Below are 27,468 nucleotides of genomic sequence, written 5' to 3'. Positions count from 1 at the left end.
ATTTATCATTACCATCATTATTATTATAATTAATCAGAATTTTAGTATTTATTATTATGATATTCAATAAGCAATTTAAAAATTTTATTATCAACTTTTTTTTTTATGACTTGCCATACATTAAACTTGCGGGATGCATCAATCTTGATGATAGTGCCGCCATCAACATTAAGCTCTCAAAATAACGTGACATCATATGTCAGTTTTTTCAAAAATAACAGGATGTCCAAGGACAACTACAAACTGGAATTCATAGAAATAGGTACTGGCAATGTGAAAATTAATATGGATGAGATTGATTCTATAGAGCGAACGTATGGTATTTGTTTGCTGGGATATGTAATCAGTGGAAAGCCACCTACTGCGGCTCTCTTTGACTTGGTTAATCGGTGGGGGAAAGATATCAAATTTCAAACACATGATAGTGGATGGATTGTTTTCACATTCCGAATCTAGAAACTAAAGAAAGTGTGTTGGGAGGAGGTCCTTACTTGGTGTATGGTTTTCATCTATTTCTGAAAGAAATACCAAGATGTTTTAGGTTTAGGGAGGAAGACATGCATTCGATACCATCTTGGGTTCAAATTCATGGACTTCCACCTGATTGTTGGAATGGTGGCATACTAAGCAAGTTGGCTTCTAGAGTTGGCACTCCAATCCATATGGACATGCTTACTTATGAAAGAAATAGAGTTAAATATGCTAGAGTATTGATTGAGCTGGAAGTTTCAAAACCAAAGATTTCAGAATTGGTTGTTGAATTACCTACTGGAGAAATTAAAATAACATTTGAATATGAACAAGACCTCAAAGTATGTGAGATATGTCATCATATAGGCCATACGGTGGATCTATGCAATAAAAGACCTCGGCAAAATGATATTGATGATGGAGATTTGGAAGACAATCATAAAGAGAATCATACCAAGCGACATAGATCAGTGAGTGTGATGTGGAGAAAGAGCAACTCCAGAGGCAGATCCAGATTTGGTAGGAAATACAATCACGCACCACCAAGGAAAAAAATTCAATGAATGCTAAAACTGTTGCTACTACAAATGTGCCGCTACAGAATATTGATGATAACACAGTGGTGGAGGAAATAATAGTGCCAAATTCAACGGAATGTTGTGGCAATATTCCAGTAGATGTTCACGATACTACGGTACAACCTAATGATAAAGGCAAGAAACCAATGCATACTGTAGAAATAGAATTGACAGAACAGTGCAAAGTGAGAGAGAATGATAATGAAGGATTTGAGGAAGTCTCAAACAAAAAGAAAAACAAGAAAAATAAGAAGAAAGAGAAATTGACTAATGCACAGCAGCTAGAAGCAAACAAACAAAGGGCTGCATTCTTTGAAGACATGGAAGAAACTAGTTCTTGCGACACGAATTATGTCAATGTGGAAAATACCAATAAGAAAACGAGATATTTTGGAAATCAAGAGAAGGGGCGGCAACCCGAAATTGCCTTCGGTTCTCAATGATAGTTGCTTCTTGGAACATTAGAGGTTTTCATAAACCTCTAAAACAAAAGCGTGTCCAAAATCTAGTGGCCACTCATAAGATTGATGTTTTGGAATTTTGGAATCTAAGATGGATGAAAAAGCTTTATTGAAACTGCTTCGGATCCGTTTTCCAGGTATGCAAGCTGTTCACAACTTTGACATTAACAATAAAGGGCGTATTTTGTTCTGTGGAATCCAAAGAAGGTTGGTTTGAATGTGATTGGTGTTTCAGAACAAGTGATACATGTAAGTCTTCACTGCTTGATTACGAACAAAATGATTTGTGCATCTTTTGTCTATGGGTTTAATACTATCGTGCAACGTAGATCATTGTGGGAGGAGTTAAAACTGTTTGGCCCTACTTGTATGTTACCATGGATTTTAATGGGAGATTTTAACACTGTGTTATCGCAGGAAGAAAAGAAAGGAGACCTCAAAATTAAGAATTATGAAACTACTGACTTTGTGGATTGTGTTGCATCTCTTGATTTGGTTGATCTACATTACTTTGGTTGCTATTTCACATGGAGCAGCCCAATAGTATGCAGTAAGCTGGACCGCGCTCTTGTTAATAACCTGTGGATGACGTCGAATATGGAAGCGCATGCAGAATTTTGACTCCAGGTTGCTCATCCGATCATTCGGCTTGTGTTGTCAATATTTTCAGCGGCGAAGGCAAAAGCAAAAACCATTCAAATTCCTTAATATGTGGACTCTATGTGATAACTTTTCAGAGTTAATATACAACAATTGGTGTTTCCTCGGTCATGGTACAGCTCAATTCAGATTGAAACAATTGTTCAAAGGAATCAAGAAGCCGCTTCAACAACTTAACAGAAATCAATTTGGTAATATTTCTGTCCGTGCCAATGCAGCGAAACAGAAACTGGATCAATTGCAAATGAATATGTTAACATTGGGGATCATGGAGGAGAATTACAGAGAAATTAAAAAGAAAACCGAGTTGCTACTGGAGGCAGAAAGGATGTACATTGCTCAAAAAACAAAGATCAAATATCTTAAAGAAGGGGATAGATGTACCAAGTTCTTCCATGATCTAATCAAAAGAAATAATAAGAGGAATGCAATTGGTGCCATTACAAAACATGATGGGAGCACAACATTTGACACAGAAGAAATTTCTCGATGCTTTATTGATTACTACAAGGGGCTCTTGGGCAGCAAGGTGGATAGAATAAACATACAGCATGACGTTGTTACTGAAGGGCCATGCATACAAGAACAACAATGGAGTGCTCTTACAGCAGATATCTCAGAAGAAGAAATTTTTAAAGCTTTACATGGTATAGATAATGATAAAGCACCAGGATCTGATGGATTCGGAGCGTTCTTCTTCAAGAATGCATGGAGCATTATTAAGAAAGATGTTTGCGATGCAGTATTTGAATTCTTCTCATCAGGGAAACTTCTTAGACAATGGAACCATTCAGTGATTGCACTAGTACAAAAAAATCCAGCTGCTTCGAGAGTACATGAGTTTCGCCCCATTTCATGCTGTACAGTTTTTTTTACAAACTAATTTCTAAAATTCTTGTGGACAGGCTGCGAGGATTAATGGGAGATCTGATTGATGGGGCTCAAGCAGCATTTCTTCAAGGTCGTTCAATTGTTGATAACATCCATTTAGCCCAGGAATTATTGAGGAAATATGCAAGAAAAAGGGGTACACCGAGATGTATTTTGAAAGTAGATATCCAAAAGGCGTATGACACAGTTGATTGGGATTTCTTGAAAGAGATACTAACAGCTATGAACTTTCCTACTAAATTTATTAACTGGATAATGGAATGTGTCACTACAGCTTCTTATTCGATTGCAATCAATGGCAACTATTATGGACGATTTGATGGTGCAAGAGGATTGAGACAGGGTGATCCTTTATCACCATTGTTATTTTCATTATGTCTTGAAGTATTATCGATGTCCCTCAAAAGAATGTCTAGATCCCCGGAATTCGGTTTCATCCAAAATGTCGTAACTTGCGTATCACACATTTGGCATATGCTGATGATTTACTACTATTGTCATATGGGGATATTAGAAGTATATCGATGATTATGAGATGTTTGAATCGATTTGGTGACATGGCTGGTTTGAGAATCAATGCTCTGAAATCAAACATTTATATGGCTAGCATAGAAGAATCGGTGCGTAATGATATAGCACAGATCACGGGTTTTGGGGTTGGGGAGCTTCCATTTCGATATCTCGGGGTCCCATTAGCCGCAAGACAATTGAAAACTTCTGAGTACAGTGTCTTGGTTGACTCCATTGCAATGAAGGTTAGTGCTTGGCCCCGTCATTCTCTATCAAATGCAGGCAAAGTTGAATTGATTCGATCTGTTATTCAAGGAATTGAGTGTTTTGGATGTCAATCTTCCCAATCCCGAATTCTGTTATTAATACAGTGGACTCAATTTGTCGCAAATTCATTTGGCCGACTAAACACCCTCCAATTGCTTGGCAAGAGTTGTGCAAACCGTTGATGGATGGAGGGCTTGGGTTGAAAAACTTGAAAATGTGGAACCGTGCTTTGCTTGCAAAAACGTTAAGGAAAATACATTCTAAACAAGACAGCCTTTGGATAAGATGGGTCAATCATGTGTACAGCTGCTTCGGGGGAGTATGGAATTGGCATTGGCACAAAGAGCAATCTGGTTTGATTAAACGGATTATTGAGATTCGGGATGAGTTGATATGCAAGTATGGCTCCAAAGAGACGGCTGCTGCACAGCTGGATTCTTGGTTTCACAATAAGGGAGGAGTATCACGTGCTTATGAATTCTTCGCACAGAAAAATGGAAATTGGCCATGGAAACCACTTTTATCAAAACACTACATTCTCCCCAAGCACCGATTTGTGCTGTGGCTGTTGGCTCACAGAAAACTACTCACTAGAGACAGATTGGAGCATCTTCAAGATAGTAAATGTGTTCTTTGTTTGCAGGAAGACGAATCTAATCTTCATCTATTTTTTCAATGCCGTATTACAATTCTTATTTGGGATGAAATTAGAAGATGGCTTGGAATGAGGAAGCTTATGGGATCGCCATCAACTATCCTTCGTGCATTTAGGAGAACTTATAGAGGGAGCTCCACGCTAGCAAGGATGAGATTCACGGCTATGGCGGCTACGATTTACCATGTATGGAACCTGTGAAATAGGGTAATGTTCGAAGATGAAAGCCCGAACGTTGACAACATTGTGCGGAAAATACAGATACTTACATACCGATGTGTACCGGAAGCTATGGATATAATGACTTCTTCATTGACTAATACACATTACTAGTGATTATGTTGAATTACTTTGATGCTTAGGGTATATTGTATGATGTTTCGCATTTGATACATTGATCCTGGGTATGCCCAGTGTACTTGTACCTAACCTTTTTACCTTTTAAATGAATTTACGTTCATTTAAAAAAAAATAATTATAATCAATGATAATCGAACCCATGACTTTGGCTCTGATACTAATTATAGGACCGAGCGTTTGTCACTTTACCAAAAATTATAACTGATGGTAATTGTGCAACTCACATATTTTAAACCGCATAACAGCTTAATCGTCATGGTTTGATCGCTCTACACAGTAGGGACAATTATTGCACATCAACACTATATACATTTGTTTGTTGCTGATAAATAACAATAGCATCAACATGTCAAGCATGCAATGACATCCTATAATTAATAACAAGAACAATATTTTATTATCTATCACAATATTATCTTTAAAAAACTATAACATCAATTATCAAAACAATTATAATATATAAACATTAACTATAAGTAAAACAATTTTTAAAAATAAAAAATATACTAAAAATAATATATTCACAATTTACGAGTTTTAGAAATACAAAGTTATTTTATTAATAAAAATTTATGTACATGACTCGATTGAAATTTTTATAATGAAATTTTACTTATATGAAAAAATAAAAAAAATAAGTATTAACAATATGAATAAAATAAAAAAAGTTAGCTTGATATTATAAATAAAATCAAATAAAGTATTTATTCTATCTATTAATGTAAATAATAATTTGAAGATCTACACAAACAATAATAATGAAAAACACATAATAATTTTAAGAATACATATACTATTAAATATTTGACCGTGTCACAAAAAAATATTTGTGTAATGCTCTCTCAAAGTGTCTGACTATATTTAAATTTTTTAAATCAAATTGTAACCTTTTCAAGAGGGGTGACTTGATTAACTAGTAATAAATTTTCGAATTTACCTTAAACAATTAAATTAGTCTGAAATTATTGTAGCTAATATCTTCAGAAAACTTGATTGAGTCGGAGAGTGTATTTTCTAAAATATTTAAGACGTGAATTTTTTTTATTATTTTTTTTAAAAGCTAAAACAAGTCTCACATTTTTTTTAAAGTGTGCTGTTGAATAATTGTCCCTACTGGGTAGAGCGATTAAACTATGTCACATGGGATGCTATGAAACTTAAAATATTTGAGTTGCACTATTATCACCAACTATAACTTTTGATAAACGGCAAACACTTGGTCATATAATTGATATCAGAGCCAAAGTCCTTGGTTCGATTTTCATTGATTGCAATGAGTGCAATTATTGGGAGATATATTGTTGATGTGCAATAATTGTCCTCATTGGGTAGAGCGATCAAACCATAACTCTTGGACTATTATGCAGTTTAAAAAATTTGAGTTGCACTATTATCACTATAACTGATAAATTGACAAACAGTCTGTCATACATAAAGAAATACAACTGAACAAAAATATACATACCAAAACATATTATACTTAAAATTATTATTATTGAAACATATAATTATACAAGAATTATAAAAATTAATAATAACAAAAAACTAACATATAACATTATTATAACTCATAATTATACCGTGAATGAGGCGGATACTGTATTTTTAAAAAAACATTTAAGAATCAAGTTAAAAACAGGACTCTTTATTTTTTTTTTAAATTCATGATTTGCATTTTTTTAAATAGTCTTTTAAATTGATTTTGGAGCAAAAATATACAGACCAAAACATATTAAATCTAAAATTATTATTACCATAATATATAATTATACAATCATTATAAAACAATAATAATAAAAGAAAAATTAACATATAACATTTATTTTCTTAGCATTTTCTAAAAAACAATAATGATAATGATAATTTTATCATAATAAATGATTTTGCAATATCTTTACAAAATAATAATAATAACTAAAAAACAAGTAATAATTAAAATTACAAAAAAAATCTAACACATAAAAAATATTATAACATAAATAGTAATTTCATTATAATTTTAGTATTTAACATAAATAATTTATATTAGTATACATATCTTATATTGAAGTTGGAACCAAAATTTAATTGCAAAAACATAAAAAAATTCAAATTAATTTAAAATTGTCGTGAAGTGATGTAACAAATTAATTAAAAAAATTATGAGAATTTACGAGTGAAGAGATGAATGAAGAGGAAATGGTAAAAAAATATGATGCCCTCTTTTTGATTTATAGAGAAAAAAGAGATGCACAATTGGTTTAAAAAATATCCCTAAATAATTATTTAGATGGTAGCTTTGCTGCCTTTGACCCATGTTGCATGTTCATATGTCAGAGTGATCGAGACGTACAACTTAATTTTTTTAATTAAAGCAAGTAGGCGTGACTTGCATAATTTTATTACGCCTATAGAGTTACGCGATACTTTAATTTCATAAACCCTTTTATTTTTACTTTATTTTATTAAAATTTAACATGAGCTACTAATTATATGTATTAATTCTTCCGACACTTGGTCCACAAACTAAAAATTTCCACAAAATTTATTTCAAAATGGTGGTGAATTTGATACATGAAATTTGTTCGATTTTATTTTACTACAAAACTATACCACTTTCATCCTATATATATTATTTTGGTTTTTTTTAATAAACAGATCAAGAAAAGAATTGAAACAATAAATTTACAAACAGACGTAAGTATATTTTGTTATTAATAATTATTTTTTCTGAAGAAAAATCAATAGGGTGATGTGGACAAAATACCACTTCATTTTCAAATAAAAGATTATATAAAAAAGCTATATTGAATCTCAGAGTTATTTATTTAATAAATCACATATTCATAATTTATCTCAATAATAATATCATATATTTATTTCAAATTAATAAATATTGAAATTTGAATTTTATGATAAAATATATAAGAACAATAAAATATAGGTTAGGGCAATATAGATTATAGGTAATCTACTCGAATTCTATTCGAAAAAATATTAAAATATTTGAATTTAAACTCAACTAAAATATTAATTTTTAAACTCGAGTTCAACTTAATAATATATCGAGTTAGTCGAACTCGATCTCAATTTATTTTTTTAAATAAATAAATAATTAATATATATAAATATATTAAATAGTTATATTCGAGCTCTGACTGGATAACAAAACTCCGTTTACTCGATCTAAGTAGATGCTAGCTAGTAGATGTATATTAACTTTAAGTGTGTGACTCTGCTCTCCTTTCTTCCCTCTGCAGCGCCACCCCCGCCGCCCGTCGATGCTTGGCGGACGCGATCAGAAACTGACACCTAAAGATTCCGAGATATCACCGCAGGTTAATAATTAAGTTGTTTTTCTGTAAATAATTTTGGAATTTTCCATTATTGGTTTCTTTTCTTACTCAAGTTGTGAATTGATATTGTATGTTCATTTGAGGTGTTTCTAGTTTATTTCTGTGCACGGGACTGAATATGTTAGGCATGCAGCTTGTATTTGTGGACAGGGGCATTTAGAATCGATGCAAATTTTGAAAATGCTGCGAAGGAGAAATTGGAATTTTGGGTGTTGGCCGATTATTACATTTTAATTTGTTATAGTTTACCAAATTTGTTTCCAGATTGATTTATTCGATACCATGTACTATTTCTTTTGTTCTACAATGTTTGTTTATCTTATGTGCTTCAATCTTGCGTCTCTTAAATGGCATATTGATTTTTAAGGACTGTCTCGTTGTAAAAATGTATTTATTTTGGGAAAAGTAGTTGGTTCATGGTTTTGATGCAATGACGAACTTTGAATGTTGGCTTACAGTTCTGTTTGGCAGAAACGAATTCTCCTTGTATATGCTGCTGAAAATTGAGAACAGTTTATTTTGATCAAGAACACTTTGAAATCTACTCTACTTTAGTTTATCTAGTACAATTTTGTTTTTGTTCTGAGCTCTAGGGTGTTTAAATTTCAGAAGGGAGTAAATACTCCTGAAGAGTAATCATTTTTATATCCGACATCTCGTGGAGATGTTTAGTGCCTACTTTACTTTCTTTTTGGGTTTTAGACATATGCTTCAGATTTTTTGTGTCTTTCCCGTGTATAAAAACTAAAACTGAGTAATATACTTGATAAGCCAGCTGCCAATCAATCCAAGGGCAATGGTTATCTCCGACCAATCGGCGGCGCTTAATCTTGCCAGTCAGAATTCGCCCCACGTGTTTGCGGGAGAGGGTGTGCAAAATGGAGAGCTTATTCAGCAGGCTGGATCAATTATAATTCATTCCAAGGTGTTTCATTAATTCTCCTTGACCCTCTGATGATGCTGTTTATTTGATCACGCATGAGATGATGTGATGATTGTTGGAAATAGTATCTGTCTCTTACATTCTTTATTATCTTTGTTGCTTGATGGACAACAGCGATCTGAATGAAAATATGTGGACTTATTTATTGTTGCAGCAACTTCAGGATGATCTACAGGAGCTGGGTCAAAAAATCAAGCATAATGAGGACAACATTAAATACTTGAAAACTCAGAAAACGAAGTTGGAGGAATCAATTCTAGATATGACAGGTATCTATCCTCCTATTACACCTGGCTTTTCCAGCCAGGTGCACGTACTGCCAATTTTCATGCTTTCGATTAGAGAATCAAGGGATTTTTAAGATTGTTGCTCTTGACTTGCACATTATTGAACATGTATATTGCTTACGATGAACAACTTTTTGCATTATCAGGCTATAACAAACTTTATTGCATATTCAAGAGATATGTGTGCCACCTCGCAGCTATTTTGCTGCAATATGCATCACAAGCATCTTATAAGTATGTTATCATTGCGTTGTGTGTCTGCATTAGGTTTACCTACTGATTTATCTCTCCTTGTTGACTAGATCCTAATCTATTATTTAACTTTTTCACCCACTTGTTCCTGTAGCAACTCTTGAAAAGTATCATAAAACAAGTTTCTCCGCAACACAAAACCAATACCTTGACCTTTCGAGGAGTGAGGAAGAGACACTTGGTAATATTCTTAAGCATGAGAAATCCGCAGCTGCCCTTTTGTGTATGATAAAAAGTCAACCTGAATCTCAGGCTTCTGATCACATGTCAACAAAAGATGTGCTTGGCATTGTTGCTACACTTGGAAAAGTTGAAGATGACAACCTTAGCAGGTTGGTTCACTTTTCTTTCTCTCTGGTTTGCCTTCAGGAAAATTTGTTATTATTGACTTCAAATATTTGCTGATAATTTTGGGACTTAGACTTCTTTCCGAGTATTTGGGCCTAGGAACCATGCTAGCAGTGGTCTGCAAGACCTATGAAGGTGTCAACGCCTTGGAAGCATACAACAAAGAAGGATCAATAAATAAAAGCTTGGGCCTTCATGCACTTGCAACTTTAACTAGGAGGTCTCTTGACGACCCATTTCTTGTCATTTGCCTTGAAAGTCTGAGGTATACACTTCTAAAGTTATCCTTGTTCATCTATGAAAGAACTTTTTCACTAATTACTCAACTTTATGCTCCATTATTTGGATTTGCATATAGGCCATATCCTGGTGAGTTTATAGCCGATGACCCTCAAAGGAGGCTTGATCTTCTAAAACCAAGAATAATCAATGGGGAAACTCCTCCTGGCTTTCTTGGTTTTGCGGTGAATATGATAAATATTGACAGAACTCACTTGTACTATATTACGAAGAGTGGGTTTGGACTCAGAGAAACATTGTTCTATAACCTATTATCAAGGTTGCAAGTGTATAAGTCAAGGGAAGACATGCTAAAGGCTCTTCCTTATATACCAGATGGAGCCATATCTCTAGACGGAGGGATGATTAAAAGTCCTGGAGTGTTTCGTTTGGCTTCTCCCCGGTAAAGCTTGGCCTTAATTTAGTAATTCTCCATATCATGGATTAGTTCCTTGAAAATTGCATAATTGAATTATGTGTGCGCGCTATGTGTGGGCAAGTAGATGAGTCAGATGCCTCACTTCGAAGATCCAAACCCCTAATCTTAAGAAAATATAATGTGTACACGTCTCTTATTTCATTGCCTGCATCCAATAATCTCATTAATCACTTGAATTTTCTTTTTTAAGGGAAGATGTCAAGTTTCCTGTTGGCTTTGAAAGGTTGAGCCTCCCTGAGAAATTCTTGGAGATTGAAAACCAGATGAAGGAAACAAAATGGAAGAAGGATCGAATCGCGGAAGATCTTCTAAGAGAGCAGTCATACTTAGACCATGCAAAGGTCAACTATGAGATAAAAAAACAAGAGTTTCTCAAATATCTCGCTGAAAGCTCCATGTACACCGCTCAGGTAATGCCTCAATTGTGCAGTACCCATTCAATAAAATAGCTTTTATCTCCAGTCCCCATCCTGATCTGGAGCAGATGAAAAATTTCCCATCAATTGATTTTGGCCAATACATAGGATTAAACAGTTACAGTTTATGATCACATGGTTTCTGTAATGACCAGAAGATATTATGTCATCGAGAAACATTATTTAATATACTATAAAATTTTACTTGGTTTTTTCGCACTTGTCATGTTCAAAAATTGTTTTGCTTTTTATTATGTTATTCGTTATTTGTATATTGATGGTTTAATAATATATGCTGGTTTTTGTTAATCATTGATATCAGGTGGCACGCGCCTCGGCTGCTCCTAGATGATTTCAGCGAGCCAACAATATGGGAGATGAGATTGAGGATCCTTCACATGATAACCACATAACCAGGTTACTAATTTCAGCGACTAATCTTTGTTGGGACTTTGTTTTGCATTATAGGATTGTGATTCAGATAATGGTTTTTTACATTCTCAGATGTTATGGTTAGTGAAGACATCCCATCTTCAGTATTTTGCTGGCAAATTGGATATATTCTGAAAGAATTATTGCTTATAAATTAATCAGGAAATAAATATCAAAGATCAGTATATTAGAGTTGGGTGTTGTGCTCGGTGTTGTCAACACTGCACACAACACAGCAGTGGAAATTTATTATTTAATTTGGATATAACTTAACTAAAGAAATACTTGGATTAAATTGTACACAAGTACAAGGACTTGTGCGAGGCCTCATGGCAAAAATTTCACTAGAAACAGTATGTAAAATGTTCACGCCAAAACAATCCTAGTGAAAGAAAACAAGGCTAAATTCCTTGACACTTCAAGGAATTAAAATATGCATCAACAAAATACAAATCCAATCTAGATGCATAAACCAAACACGTATTGCAAAAAACTGAATGAATCCACTCTTCGATCAACACTCTGCGTCAGTGTTGTTCGTCGAGTGTTGGCAGCACCAATTAGCAAACGGTCACTTGACTGACAAACCCCCATGCTTTGTATGCAAGTCTTCACGAACTGAAAAAGCTTCAGCAAAACTCCTGTGGCCGTCAAAGTGTTTTTCTGCATCCGTCCCTCTTATGTATATAGCCCCTTCTTTGACCTAGATCTTCATAGATCCTTTCCACCTATAAACAAGGAAACTATAGTTTAATAGGAATCAAACTCTAATTTAAAGTCAATACTTTATATCTTATAGATAATTTTCCAACTTAATTAAATTATTCCTATTGATAGGATACAGTATATCTTGGAAAACAAATCTATTAAATTTTGTCTAGAAGTGCAAAATCACAATAATATCTTAAGTGAATTCGGAATACAATATTCCTTTCATTCTCCCCTTTTTGCAATTCTAGACAAAACTCCTTCCTAAGATAAAATTGACAAAAATAACGCAACTCCCCCTGAGTCACGCAACTCCCCCTGAGTTGTAAGTTGCATCTCCCCCTGATTTATTAAGACACGAGATCATTACTTTAACAACATATATGGAACAAAAATGAAAAGCCAAGTAAACATAGAGCAAGACCAACGCATAAGCCTAATCAGCTTGTTCATCAGTGTCTTCCTCATTGTCACTGTCTTCCCGATTAGCATTAGAGGGACCAGCCTCCGATCCTGGAGCAGCATCTCCATCTCCCCCTTTTTGGCCAGAATGTATACCTACCTCGAGGAGCAGTCGACAATCCGCAATAAGTTTTTCATGATAGGCGATTGTGGCATTTGATTGGCTGATTTGCGTGTTTGCATAGGCAATGGTTTCCTGGGCTTGTTGAATTTGTTGAAGACCAAAGGCAATTTGTTCATGGACCCCGGGGACCTTTAAAACAATATAGTCTTCAGAGGCAGAGAGCGACGAAGTAGTGGTGTTGCCAGCACCAGGGGCAACATTGGGGCCAACACCAGCAGCAGGTGGAGAAGCAGATGAGGGAGCAATGGGGACAGCGCGTGGAGTAGCGCCTGTCGCAGACCACGGAAGATCAACTACCCTTTTCCCTTTAAAGTATGCTGGTGCAATTTTCAATGGTTCTCCTATGTCGATCAACTGATCCTCGGCATCAGAGACAAAGCCTTGGGATTCCAGAATGCCAAAGATCAAGGAGGAAAACGGGAGCTTCGTCGATTTCAATCCACCTTCTGCAAATTGAAGAACAGTGGTGAATACCAACTGTCCAAAATTGAAGTTGCGCCCCGTTTCGATCGTAAAGAGAGTAACTGCTTGTGGTCTAGTGACCACGGTGGTGTTAGAAGACGGAGTCCAGTTTCGAATAGCAGTTTTGTGCAGGGCAGAGTAAAATGAGGTCAGATTTGCCGCAGCTAGTCGCTTGGGCAGATTAGGAAATTCAGTGATAAGGCCCCCCGTGAGTTCAGCCGTAATATCGTTGATGTGCGGGAGTTCATCCTCATATTCAGGAGTGGGAGTGTTGTAAAACTCATTAATGGTGTAGGGAGAGAAATCATATATGGTGTCTCGGACAAACACCCTCCCATACTTGGCAGATCTCCGATCACCAACACTAGAGACCAAATTGCAGTAGAATTCGAGGATTGGTCTTCGTGTGTAGGGCATCACTGAGTTGACAGTGGTACTCAATTGGCGGGATTGTAGGAAGGCAGTCAGATTGTATTTCTCGTATGCTTCGAAATCTATGTTGCGTTCCTCGATAAACTCTCTATGAGCGTACAGATACCATTGAGCCACAGCCGTCTCAGTGTAGAACTTCGAGGAGAAGGAGGATGCAAGGTTGTAGTCATCCAGATCAGTGTTGTCAGTACTTGGTTCAACACGGGGCTCAACACCATCAGTATTTTCCTCGGTCTTACCTCCTTGATCAGAACCATCCTTAGATTCTTCGCCTTCAGTCTCGGATTCTGATAGGCTCTTCTCAAAGATCTCAGGGTGAACATCCCCACTTTTATTCTCAGATTCTTGTTTTTTCTTTGATTCGCGCAAGCTGTTAAGAAAATCAGCCAGCGATTGTTCGTCATCCGATGAGAGACTGACCTCTGGAGGGTGGTCAGGCGGAGCAGCAGGAGCAGAGGTGGAAGCCGATGTCCTTTTCGTGGGAGAGGGCCGCTTTCGAGCAACCAGCTCAAAGTCTTCATCATTTGAATCATCTCCTGATGAAAAATCTGGATCGAGAGTAAAATAGGTGGCCATTCGGGGTTTCTTTGGCGAATCGAAGTTTGGGCTATACCCTGCTTGTCGCTTTGATTGCCTTCGAAAAACTGGAGGTTGAGTGGGAAAAGCCCTTCGATAAATCTCGTTATCAATGGGGTTGTCAGCATCCAGTGGATTTCCAGGCTCTCCAGGGAGAATTTCTTCCAACGGGATTGCTTCTGGGTCAACAGCCACCATCTGCAATGGGTTTTCAGGAGGGTTCTCAGACGGTGGTGTTGTTGGAGGTGTTGTCGCCAGAGGAGAAACACCATGACTTGCCGCCATTTCAATTCGTATGTCCTGTGGATCGAATTGATGATCTGCCATTTGTTTTATCAAGAGGGAGAGTGAGAGACTGTCAATTAAGAAGGAAAATTGTCAGAGGTACGGAAGAAAACAGAGAGCAGTAATCAAATTTTGATAAGTCCGAAAGAAAAGAGCAAAAACGAAATTGATCAGAATTCAATTAAATTGGTATAAAAACCCTCACATCAACGGTAACAAATAATTTCAATTTCGGAACGTTGCACAGTAACGGTAAAAAAATTCCGGACTCAACGTTTACCATTTTCAAAATTATCTTACTAAATAGCACTTTTACTCCTTACATCCAACGGTAAAGGACAATTCAAGTCATAATAACTTCAAAGACCAGCCTGAGCAAAAACACTTCGAGTTCACCTCATATATAAGACGTTACTTCTTTTCAACATGGTCAATTAAAGTTTTTATCAACCATCATGAGTCAACACTGATATGTCACTGAATATGATGAATTCACGAAACAAAAATCAATATGCATGACTTACATATGCCTATAATATGATGATTTTTTTTTCAGAAAATGTCAGGCAGTGTATAACTTTGTGCAGTGTCTGAACTTGGTGTTGGCAACACCTCTGGCAACACCACTGAGTTTCATTCAAACTTCCATAAAATTTCCTTTTGATTCAGAAATGGTAGCTCCCACTCTAGAAGAACGGTCTTCAAAGGACTCCTCTAGGTAGTTTTTTCCAAGCTCCCACACTAGAAGAACGGTCTTCAATGGATTCCTCTATGTAGCTTTTTCCATTTTCTTCGAACACAATTTTATTATTTTTGTATTTACCTCTTTTCTGTTTTTCTTCTTATGCTCACATTTTCCAAGTCACTTTTTCATATTTGACAAGATCACGATTTACATGAACATCTTCAACTAATCGATGCCTTGGATTGAGCATAATTTACCCAACAACATTTGATAGGAAGTATGAATACTCAGAGGGTACCTTTCAGAAATTTTCCTTCACTGTTCAGTCATTGCACAAATAAATAGGATGATTATGAATATGCAGTATGCCTAATATCCTAGTAATAGTCATGCACAAACGGATGTTGTCGCTGGTGTTGGCAACACCACTAACAACACTGACCAAATGATTTTTTAAAGTACACACATGCTGAGAGATTTCCGAGGGTTTGAAAATCTCTCAAAATCCAAAGGTTTCGTGAAGATATCAGCCAGCTGGTTTTCAGTCCTGACAAACTCCAGTCGTATAATACCTTTTTCAACCAAGTCTCGAATAAAATGATGTCTTATATCTATGTGTTTAGTTCGAGAATGTTGAACAGGGTTCTTAGAAATGTCTATGGCACTAGAGTTGTCACAATACGCAATCATTATGTCACTATGAAACTCCTAATCATTGATCATTTGATTCATCCACATAAGTTGAGAACAACAATTGGCAGCTGCCACATATTCAGATTCAGCTGTGGACAGGGAGACACAGTTTTGTTTCTTGCTAGTTCATGATACAAGATTATTTCCTAAATAAAAACATCCTCCCGAGGTGCTATTTCTATAATCTAAATCACCTGCCCAATCAGAGTCAGAGAAACCTACCAAGTTTGTGTTTGTGTCATGAGTGTACCACAAACCAAATTCTAGTGTACCTGCAATGTATCTTAGTATACGTTTCACAGCTTTTAGGTGCGAAATTTTTGGATCTGCTTGGTACCTATCACATAAGCACACACTGAACATAATATCGGGTCTAGTAGCAGTTAAGTACAGAAGACTCCCAATTATGCTGCGATACATGGTGTTGTCAACACCCTCAGCAACACCATCCTTAGATAACTTGTCACTCGACCCTATAGGTGTTTTCACATGTTTTAAGCCGTCAGTAGAGAACTTTTTGATCAAATTTTTGCATACTTGGACTGACACAAGAATATACCATCATGCAATTGCTTAACTTGTAATCCAAGAAAGAAATTTAGTTCACCTACCATGCTCATTTCGAATTGAGACGCTATGCAGTCTTCAAACTTACTCACTAGTATTTGGGGTGAGGCACCGAAAACAATATCATCAACATATACTTGACAAATCAAAATATCATTATTTAGTTGTTGAATGAAAAGTGTTTTGTCAACCTCACCTCGTTTGAACCCCAAGTCTATCAGATAGTCGGCTAACCTGTCGTACCAGGCCCGTGGAGCCTGTTTCAGTCCATACAGGGACTTTTTCAGTTTGTAGACATGGTCCACGTGGTGAGGGTCTTCAAATCCCTTAGGTTGACAGACATAGGCTTCTTCATTTAAAATGCCATTCAAGAAAGCACTTTTCACATCCATTTGATACAATTTAATACGCATATGACATGCAACAGCAAGTAACAATCGGACAGACTCCATTCGTGCCACAGGTGCGAAGGTTTCATCAAAATCCACCCCCTCAACCTGTGTATACCCTTGAGCTACCAATCGTGCCTTATTTCGAATAATGTTACCGGATTCATCTGTTTTATTTTTGAATATCCATTTTGATCCAATAACATTGACGTTCGAAGGTCTGGGAACTAAGTCCCACACATCATTGCAGACAAATTGTTCTAGTTCTTCATGCATGGCATTAACCCAAAATTCATCCTTTAGAGCCTCATTCACATTTTTAGGTTCAATTAAAGACACAAAGCATGAGTGGCTTACCTGGGCGAATGTGGAGTCCATACACACTAATCCGATCATTTTCGGTATTCAACCTTCTCCTTTTTCCTTGTTTGCACATCCTCATGTATTTCACCAATAATTTGTGATGATGGGTGATTTTTTGAATTTTGCTGGGAATATCTCTTCCTTCATTATGTATCACATCATCATCATCGTCGTTTTCATTTTCCATGGCTTCTGTTCTGGTTATTGGCGGTGTTGTACATGGTGTTCCCTCATTGGACTCAACACTAGCCTCAACACCAATGCTGGTTGATGGCTCATTTGAATCCAACAGTTCCTCAGTATCATCTTATTTGGTTTTTCCTGTTAGTCCTGCAAGATCATCAAAAACAACATTAATAAATTCAATAATTGTTCTTGTTCTTAAGTTAAACACACGATAAGCCCGACTATTCATTGAATATCCGAGAAATAGGCACTTATCACTTTTGGAGTCGAATTTTGCTAGATGTTCTCGATTATTTAGAACTGGCAAATACATCCGAAATCATGAAAGTATTTGAGGTTTGGTTTCCTCCCCATGATGATTTCATAGGTGGTCATAGTGGACCCACTCCTTAGAAACACACGATTGGAAATGTGACAAGCTGTGTTCAAGGCTTCAGCCCAAAACCTTTTTGACACATTCTTTGAGCTCAGCATGACTCGTGCCATTTCTTGAAGAGTTCGATTCTTCTTTTCGACTATTCCATTTTGTTGAGGAGTTTTAGGAGCAGAAAATTCATGAGAGATTCCTTTCTTTTCACATAGGGAAGTAAAAAAAGAATTTTCAAATTCTTTGTCATGATCCGTCCGTATTTTAACAACTCTCTCATCATGCAAATTAGTTATTCTTGCATGCAATTTCTTGAAGACATCAAAAGTATTTTTCTTTTATAAAACTTATCCAAGTGAAACGAGAAAAATCATCAACACAAACGAGTGAGTATTTCTTACCACCTAAGCTTTCAACATCCATTGAACCCATTAGATCCATATGTAGAAGTTCAAGATACCGTGTTGTCCCAAAGTGTTGCAACACCGGGTGTCCAAAACGGGTTTGTTTACCTTTTTGACATGATCCACAGATATATGCATTATCCGAACACAAATTAGGCATACCTCTCACAGTTTCATACTTACAGAGATTTTTCAAGGTCTTGAAGCTCACATGACCCAGTTTTTGATGCCATAGATCCAAATTGCTTACCTTGGCACTTCGACAATTATCACTATCTCCCACAAGATAGCAATTATCAGCAGACCGTGTTCCTGACATAACACAAACATTTGCATCATTAAAAACTTCACAATTATTCTTGTTGAACCTAACATGTAAGTCATCGTTACAAAGTTGACTTATGCTTATTAAATTCTAGTTAAGTCTTTCAACATGTAGAACATTGTGAAGTATGGGAAGCCCATCAACATTCAGGGTTCCTTTGCCTACAATTCTCCCTTTGGCACCACCTCCATAAGTTTCACGTCCACTTTTTAGTTCAAAATAATCAACGAGGTGTTCTTTAGAACCTGTCATGTGACGGGAACACCCACTGTCAAAGTACCAAGCTCCTGCAATGTTAGTTTTTAGCGATGTATAAATGACATTGCATTGTGTAACAGTTTTTGGTACCCAAATTTTCTTAGTGGAAGAACTTTTGACTGTGGTGTTGGGCAACACCTTATGCAACACCTGATTTGAATGCCACCTGAGATAGTCAGTTCTGAGTTTGTAGCAGAAAAGTTTGATGTGCCCAGACTTACGACAGTAGTGACAGATGAAATGATGCTTTCGCTGCTTGGGATTTGAAGTTGTTACATGCTTCTTGTCTTGAGCCATTTTTGCCGAGGAGAGACTTTTTGACGGTGAGTGAGTTGAACAGGAAGTTTTCACCGTCTGTTCAGAGACCAGCTTTGAGCTTTGTATAGTTTTTGTAAAACCCGGGATTCTGTACAAGCGTGATCATATCAGACTAATATCAGATTAATAATTTGATTATGCTAGGATGGTGTAATCTGGGATATTAATATTTAAACCATTCAGAATATAAGATTTGTTTTGAGTTATCTAAGTCGTGTAGATAATTTTATCGTGTGCAGAATTTTGAAGCTCGAAATTAATATGGTATTATTTTCGGTACTTGAACTTTTGGGGTGATTAAATCTATCACGATCCAAGGAATTTATTAAGGAATTTCGAAGATTTAGCAGATAAAGGTCTAAGATTTAAGTGGAGATTGAGATACCGGGATAAAAGATCAAGCAAGAGATAATAAAATCCCTAGAATTCGAATTAAATAGTGTTTATATTTGCAAATTTCGAAATTGAGGGGGGATAAAAGATTTAAATTTCGAACAATATCACGGATAGATCATGATTTTAGATGAAGATTTGATTCAGAGTTCAAATGCAACTATAACTCTTGATCACGATAGCAGCCAACCCCTATAAATAAGAGGACCCTATAAGCTCAAAAATCACACCTAAATTCTCACACAAATTTCGAAATTTGTGCTCTAGTCTCCTTAGGAATTTTCGAGCACAGCGAAGCCCTGCCGCCGTCCAGCCAGTGAAGTAGGAATTTTGAAAAACCCTAGCCTTTTTCACGTTTTTTTCAAGAATTTAAGGTAAGTGGGCTTGTTTTAAAATATGTTGCGTACGAATTATTTCGTTTTCGAAAGTTTCGGTCGAGCACCGTCCTTCTGTCTCTACGTTTTTTTATGAAATTTGGTATGTTACGTGTTGGCACTATGAGGATTCACTGAAAATGGGTGGGAATCCCAACATATGGCCCTTCACGGTGGATAGAACCGTTTTATGGCCTCGCCCCCTTAGAGGATTAAAAATTAGGGACTGATATCAGTAAACCATAGAAGGTGGAAGAATCGCAGTGCTGTTGTGATATGGATACGATGTTACGTTACGAAAAGTATGATGTATGTATGTTTTTTTTCGAAAATTTTGTAAATATTTTTACGTTGTGCTCGAACGGCCCCCACTTGCTGAGTGACGATCATATCACTCACCCCTTACTCTACCCTCCCAGATAAATCAGGAGAAGAAATAGAGAAAGAAGAATCAGACGCCAGTTTTTGGGCTAATAGTCGACGCATGAAGAATTTTAATTAAGAATGTTTTGTGGGTTTTAATTCAAGTTGTAAACGCTTCCGCAGATTTGTATCGTTTTCAAAGTTACTGTTGTAAAGACGATTCCATTTTTATGGAATTTATGATATAAACTGGTTTTGGTTTATACTGTACTACGAGGCTTGTTGTTTAGCAATTATGTGATTGTTGAATAACGCCGGTGTCGACTAACCCCGGTCTCGGGGCGTGACAGTTTTCATGGGTGTTTTTTCTGTTTTAGTGGCATCGTCGTCTCCTACACCCTTCACAAATACTGTGGTCCTTGAACTGGTGTTAGACGACTCACCATGTTCATACACACTTGCAACATAGCCAAGACCAGATCTGCTGTCCTTTCCCATAGTCAGTACTGTGTCAAGTTTTGATTAGCTTGAATTGAATTTGGCAGTAGTTTTTTATGCTTTCTCAAAATCATCTTTGACTTTACATAGTTCAAGATCCTTCCTACTCAGCAAAACTTCTAGACGAGACAAGTTGCTATTCAACTCAGTGTTTTCTTTTGACAGTAATGAGTTTGCCTTATTTCTTTTGAGCCAGTCATCATAAAGTTCTTCATACATCATTTGGACAATTTCCATAGTAAGCTCTTCTTGGTCTGATTCCTGAATTTTGTCAGCTTCTGAAATTTCCAGAGAGTTAGCATTGAGACACAATGATTCTGACACAGTGTTGCGCCCTGGTATTGCAACACCAGTGGCAACACCAAAGGGATTGACCTGCAGTTTGTATGTTTTTTCCTGGATGGCAGATAAGGAGGTGCAATCATCTCCTTCCTTGGTTTCAAAATCATCATCAGGGTCCTCATCACTCAGTGTAGCTGCCATATTTTTGTTTTTGCGAAGCCGATTTGCACACTCATTTGCATAATGACCAAATCCAGAGCATTCTCTACATTGGACTGAATCAAGTTTCTTTGTTTCTGTTCGAGCTGATGAATCATTTCTCGATCTGAAATTCCCTTGTGTTGATTCAGTTATTTTATTTCTTTCAAAAGGAACAAACTGTTGTCTTGATGTTGATACAATCTTCTTCTTATCTCTCATTCTTTTTAGGTAGTCACGAAATTTTTTTGTGACTAAGGAGATTGATTCCTCGCCAAGATCAGAGTCCTTTGCCTCTTGAATTAGACTATTCACAGAATCATCAGTAGTTTGTAAGGCAACAGCCTTCCCAGTATTTCTTTTCTATAGGTCTAGATTCATATCAAATGTTCTGAGAGAGCTAATTAGGTCTTCCAGATTAAGTGTAGAGGTGTCCTTGGATTCGTCAATAACACAGATTTTGATATTAAAACGCTCAGGAAGAGATCTCAGGACCTTGCTAACCAGTTTTTCGTTTGACATAGGATCACCGAGACTAAACGCCTCATTTGCAATCTCACGCAATCTCCGATCATATTCCACAATAGTCTCGTTTTCCTCCATCCTTAAGCTTTCAAATTTAGAGGTCAACATCCTGAGTTTGGTTCTACGAACACTTTCAGATCCTTCGCAGTGCTTTTGAAGAATATCCCAAGCTTCTTTGGCAGAAATGCAGTTGGTGATGAGACTGAACGTGTTGACATCAACAAAGGTGAATATAGCATTTAGCGCCTTTGAGTTGAAGTTCGAGGTTTGAACTTCATCATTGGACCAGGAACCCTCTGGTTTGCTTCGACTATCTCCATCATCATCAACTATCTTTGGTGGAGACCAACCATCTAAGACTCGTTGCCATGCCTTTTCTTCGATAGATTTGATGTACATCCTCATCTTGACTTTCCAGAGAGCATAGTTTGAACCATCTAAGACTGGTGGTCTAAAAGTAGTATTAGTCGCTAGTGGATCCATTAAGCTATCAGTGTATTTCCTGTAAAAACAGCAATAGACCAGAATCAATCACTTAGTGTATCAAGTGAAGGCTCTGATACCACTTGAAAGAATTATTGCTTATAAATTAATCAGGAAATAAATATCAAAGATCAGTATATTAGAGTTGGGTGTTGTTCTCGGCGTTGTCAACACTGCACACAACACAGCAGCGAAAATTTATTATTTAATTTGGATATAACTTAACTAAAGAAATACTTGGATTAAATTGTGCACAAGTACAAGGACTTGTGCGAGGCCTCATGACAAAAATTTCACTAGAAACAGTATGTAAAATGTTCACGCCAAAACAATCCTAGTGAAAGAAAACAAGGCTAAATTCCTTGACACTTCAAAGAATTAAAATATGTATCAACAAAATACAAATCCAATCTAGATGTATAAACCAAACACGTATTGCAAAAAACTGAATGAATCCACTCTTCGATCAACACTCTGCGTCAGTGTTGTTCGTCGAGTGTTGGCAGCACCAATTGGCAACACGGTCACTTGATTGACGAACCCCCGTGCTTTGTATGCAAGTTTTCACGAACTGAAAAAGCTTCAGCAAAACTCCTGTGGCCGTCAAAGTGTTTTTCTGCATCCGTCCCTCTTATGTATATAGCCCCTTCTTTGACCTAGATCTTCATAGATCCTTTCTACCTATAAACAAGGAAACTAGAGTTTAATAGGAATCAAACTCTAATTTAAAGTCAATACTTTATATCTTATAGATAAGTTTCCAACTTAATTAAATTATTCCTATTGATAGGATACAATATATCTTGGAAAACAAATCTATTAAATTTTGTCTAGAAGTGCAAAATCACAGTAATATCTTAAGTGAATTCAGAATACAATATTCCTTTTATATTCATTGAAACGGCGCTCTTTTCTTTCTTTATTTCCTTTTCTTTTTGTACATAATTTGTTGAGGATCGGATTTTTTAAAAAAATACCTTATAATGTGATTACCAAATAAAATACTCGTGAATTTTAAAATTGGAATTCCTATTGGTTTTGTTCACCAAAATTGGCCACATTTTTTTGGAAGCCAAAAAAAAAAAGAAAAAGAAACGCTGTACGTTTTATTTGGGAGCATATATTCATGAAGAAATGCTCTAATATTTTGTGTTTGAGTTGTTTCTATTTGTTACTTTTACAAGCTAAAATATTTTTTTAATCATTCATATTTTTATCAAAATTCCATCATTTTCACTTATTTTTTAAATTTTTTTTACGGTTGTCTTTTCTTTCTGTTTTTAAATATTTCATATTTCTATCACCAAATTATTTCGGTTGAAATTAGTATTGTCTCTGATCCTTTTTGCACATATTTATTTATTTTTTAGGACATTATTAAATATATTCTTTCTATAATTAATTTTTTGTATTTCTAATAATTTATGACTTTTTACCACTTTAATTACTAAATATAACAAAAAACTTCACGTGAAACGATCTCACAAGTTAATTTTGTGAGAAGAATATTTTATTTGGCTCACTCATGAAAAAAATATTAATTTTTATGTTAAAAATATTAATTTTTATTGATAATATAAGAATGCTTGATCTGTCTCACGAATAAAGATGCGTAAGAAGAGACATACTCTAAATATGATATCAATTATTATTTTTATTCAATTTATAAAATAAAATAGTTATTTGCGTCATGTGTATAATAGAAAACGTTTGATAAATATACATTGAAGTACCCTGTATTCTAACTTCCTGCATATAAACTGTATATGAATGATGATTACTTTAACGAGCTCCACCTTGTGAATTTATAATCCCATGTTTACAATACAAAAAGCCTCCTAATTAATTCGCAGTTATTTGAAATCATCCTCTAAGACACTTGGGTTGCATTTGGAGCGAAGCATTGAATACGAAAAACGATTTGAAATGTGACTTCATTTTAAATGAATTTGAAATCTATAATAATGATTTAAAAAATAATTAGTTGATAATTTAAAATCCAATGACAATTATATTATTTTTCTTACTACAACATGGGGAGGGAATTTGCTGTCACCTGGATTCGAACATTGGTCTCTATTACAGTGTGAAAAAGATTATGTCACTTCAATTACAAGATTAATGACATTATCAAATGGATTTACTCAAACAAACAAATGAATTCATCTTTGCGGATTTGAAATCTTTAGCATTGAAACAATCCATCCAAATTTGTATGTGCTCATAACATAGAAATACTACATAAACATTTAATATCTACATAAAATTTATTATCGTATAGCGATCGACGTCCCTATAGTTTGTAGGTGGTGGTGTTTGTATTGCAGAGGCGGTCTTTCTTGTAATTGTTTGAGTATATTAAATTGTTTATCCTTTCAGCTTAAGCACTGTCTCTACTCTCTATCGGCTAGCTATATGGAATTTACCTAGTTGTTATTACATGATTTCTGGGTGATTTCCATGAATATTTCTTCAACACATCCAAAAACAGGATTCAAAGACACTGTTTTCACTTTTGTTCAAAAAATAAATTAAATAATCAAAAGAAAAGTTACAGATTATTCAAATAAAGAAAATAAATACTCTTTTTTTTTTTTTTTTTTAATTTCACGTGGTGTACCGTATACTGATCGAATGGAAATTAAAGGTGGATTTGTAAATAACCGATCTGAATTTCAACTCTTAGTTTAAAAACCATTTTTTTTTTTTTAAAGAAAACCACATTTTTGGTCATTTATGTTTGTTTCTTTATGATTTTAATTCTCAATATCATCCAATTTCGTTTTTAGTCCGTTGTTTTTGATTTTTTTCGACAATTTCGGTCATTTTTTCAACATGAAGTTGATGTGGCATAAATACAGCGATGATAAAGACAATGACACTTTTGATGAAAAATAACTAAAATTAAAAAAAATCGAAAGACGTATGAAAAACTAAAATATGATTAACATAAATGACCAAAATCACAAAATAACAAATATACATTACCAAAAATATATTTTTTTAAACTGACAAGAGAAATAAAAGATCATAATATTTTTTTAATTACAAAAGACACTAACTTGTGCATTCTGTGACACAAGCCACAAAACCAAGTGGGTCTTAGATTTTTTTCCAACAACTTTATTCACTTGTTCGTTCTAAATTTCGGGCTACGGGTGGTGATAAAAGAAAAATGTGTTATTCAATTCCAAGATAGAGAAGAGTGTATCAACTAAGAGGAGACAATTAGCTGGCATATTTATCATTAAATTCAATATACGGAGAAAATTGTTTTTTTTTCTATATATTATTTTCATTACAATTTTAGTCTGTTAACTCATCAAAGATGAGTTTTTAGTGTTAGTTGTCCTACGTCGGTTTGATAAAATACTTGAGAGTTGTATATATGGTCTTCGACAATCCTCCCCCTTGAGCTAGCTTTTGGGGCTGAGTTGTATCAGAGCTCAGTTTTCACCATTATATGTTGGACCACCCGTTCTTGCCATAATTGGGTCGTTTATAAACTTCACGCTCCAGATGTTCATTCCTGGGCGTGATTACCTGTGAGTTGTATATATGATATTGTACAATCTTCTCTCTTTTGAATTTGAGTTAGATCCAAGTTCCAATCTTAACATTTAATATGTTAACTTTCAATTTTTTTTTTTTTTTTACAATTTCAGTCCAATTTTGGCCGGAAAAGTTTGGGTCGCCGAAAATTATTTATTTGACACGTGTTTTCCTATATGACACTCAGCCATTTGTACTAATTTCACTACCCTTCTTCTTGTGTCTTGTATCTTCGTGTGACAGCGAACACAAATAGGAGATTTCTGGGAGGTTGACCGACTGTAACCGGTGGAAATTACATATACTTTTCCATCCAAAGTTGAATATTTTATCATGTGGTTTTTTATTTTTATTTTTGAAAGTTGAATGGGTGGACAATATTTGGGGTCCATGTAGATAATTGTAAAAGATCCCTAATTTTATTTGAAGTACTTAAATTCAGATGTCAAATAATCAATTTCCCGTGACTTAAAAATTTTATGACCAAATCGGGCTGAAAGTGCAAAAATCGAAACTTCGCGGACTAAAATCCATCTTTGATAACTTTGTGGACTAAAATTACAATAAGGTTATAATATATAAGATCAAAAATAAAATTTCCTAGCTATATATCATGCATGACCTCATGCATATATATATATATATATATATTCACTTAGGCACAGCGAATTACACCGTCTAATATACGTCAGTTGCAAATATTATAAGAAAACAATAAAATAAATTTGCATAAAAAATTTAAATTCCATCCCAATCCTTATTAGAACTAAGGAAAATTTGAAAATTTTGTCATCTTAGCCACTCTCATTGCGATTTTGGTCCTTTAAGTAGAAAAATTTTTAATCTTAATTCTCTATCTTTATTTATTTTGCAATTATTTCTTTTTTTCTACGGAAATATTGAAATGTCATCGAACACATCAATGATATATGACATCACATTCGTAATGTTTGATATCACGTCAGCACTCATACAGAATATATATCAAAATTACAATAAAACTAACATAAAAGATGAAAATTGTAATTTCCAAACTCTTCAAACCTTTAGGGAAGAACCTTGGAGGCGGAGTCAGAGGATGTGTGCATGAATCAGCGCCCCTCCTAGTCCTGGACACGCACGTTTGAGTTTTCAAATCTTCATTAATTTTAAAAGCTGACGCCTCATTCAAGTTGAAATTCAATATTTGGTGGATTTCTTGACCTTAAATCTTCAATAATTTTAAAATCTCACGCTTCATTCAATTTGAAATTCAAAGTAAACCTTTGACATATTGACCTAATTAATGTGTGCTTAATTTCTAGTTTAAAGTAAATTATTTTCGAGGGAAAATTGTAATTTTCGTCTTATATAATTTTTTAAATTACAATTTTTGTCATTTATGTTATAAAAATTAGATATCAGTCATGTATCATTTAATTTTTGACAATTATAATCATTTTTCATCGAAGTGTCGCATCCACATCATTGTCATAATATCATCATCAAATTGAAAAAAACAAAGATAGTAAATTAAGATTAAAATTTGGCAATATATAAGATAAAAATAGCTAAGAAGAAAATATAAAAAATTTAAATTGTAATTTTCCATATTTTTAATATAGTTATCAGA

At 35.0% G+C, this 27,468-nt stretch overlaps 2 protein-coding genes across 4 annotated transcripts; both read left to right on the top strand.

Moving 5' to 3' along the window:
* The first annotated feature begins 3,618 nt into the window (after nucleotides 1–3,618).
* LOC142504495 (uncharacterized) lies at nucleotides 3,619–4,694 on the top strand. The gene is made up of 2 exons (XM_075617352.1): nucleotides 3,619–3,853; nucleotides 3,943–4,694. Exons 1-2 carry the CDS (start codon nucleotides 3,619–3,621, stop codon nucleotides 4,692–4,694), a joined length of 987 nt encoding a protein of 328 aa, XP_075473467.1.
* A 3,315-nt stretch (nucleotides 4,695–8,009) lies between these two features.
* On the top strand, nucleotides 8,010–11,774 carry LOC142540291 (protein DEFECTIVE IN MERISTEM SILENCING 3-like). Of its 3 annotated transcripts, none has more exons than XR_012819078.1 (8): nucleotides 8,010–8,170; nucleotides 8,964–9,113; nucleotides 9,286–9,400; nucleotides 9,765–10,002; nucleotides 10,092–10,283; nucleotides 10,377–10,700; nucleotides 10,932–11,146; nucleotides 11,475–11,774. XR_012819078.1 is itself a non-coding variant. In XM_075646327.1 (8 exons), the coding sequence occupies exons 1-8, from the start codon at nucleotides 8,114–8,116 to the stop codon at nucleotides 11,502–11,504; spliced, it is 1,326 nt and encodes a 441-aa protein (XP_075502442.1). In that variant the 5' UTR covers nucleotides 8,010–8,113; the 3' UTR covers nucleotides 11,505–11,774. The 3 variants fall into 3 exon arrangements, 2 of the variants coding, with proteins under 2 accessions (XP_075502442.1, XP_075502450.1); XM_075646327.1 differs by having other exon boundaries at nucleotides 10,927–11,146; XM_075646335.1 differs by having other exon boundaries at nucleotides 8,034–8,170; nucleotides 8,960–9,113; nucleotides 10,927–11,146.
* Nucleotides 11,775–27,468: the final 15,694 nt, after the last annotated feature.

This window comes from Primulina tabacum, chromosome 1, assembly GCF_025594145.1.
Source record: "Primulina tabacum isolate GXHZ01 chromosome 1, ASM2559414v2, whole genome shotgun sequence".
NCBI classification, from domain to species: Eukaryota; Viridiplantae; Streptophyta; class Magnoliopsida; order Lamiales; family Gesneriaceae; genus Primulina; species Primulina tabacum.
The sequence above is the reverse complement of the archived record's forward strand: the minus strand, read 5'-3'. Positions and strand labels throughout refer to the sequence as shown.

Excerpts from the sequence above, each read along its gene's own strand:
- LOC142504495 (XM_075617352.1), top strand. The coding sequence starts at position 3,619 with ATGGCTGGTTTGAGAATCAATGCTCTGAAATCAAACATTTATATGGCT. Across the intron at positions 3,854-3,942 it reads TCATTCTCTATCAAATGCAG|TGGACTCAATTTGTCGCAAA; the intron begins GCAAAGTTGAAT and ends TTATTAATACAG.
- LOC142540291 (XM_075646327.1), top strand. The coding sequence starts at position 8,114 with ATGCTTGGCGGACGCGATCAGAAACTGACACCTAAAGATTCCGAGATA. Across the intron at positions 10,284-10,376 it reads ATTTGCCTTGAAAGTCTGAG|GCCATATCCTGGTGAGTTTA; the intron begins GTATACACTTCT and ends ATTTGCATATAG. Across the intron at positions 11,147-11,474 it reads GCTCCATGTACACCGCTCAG|GTGGCACGCGCCTCGGCTGC; the intron begins GTAATGCCTCAA and ends CATTGATATCAG.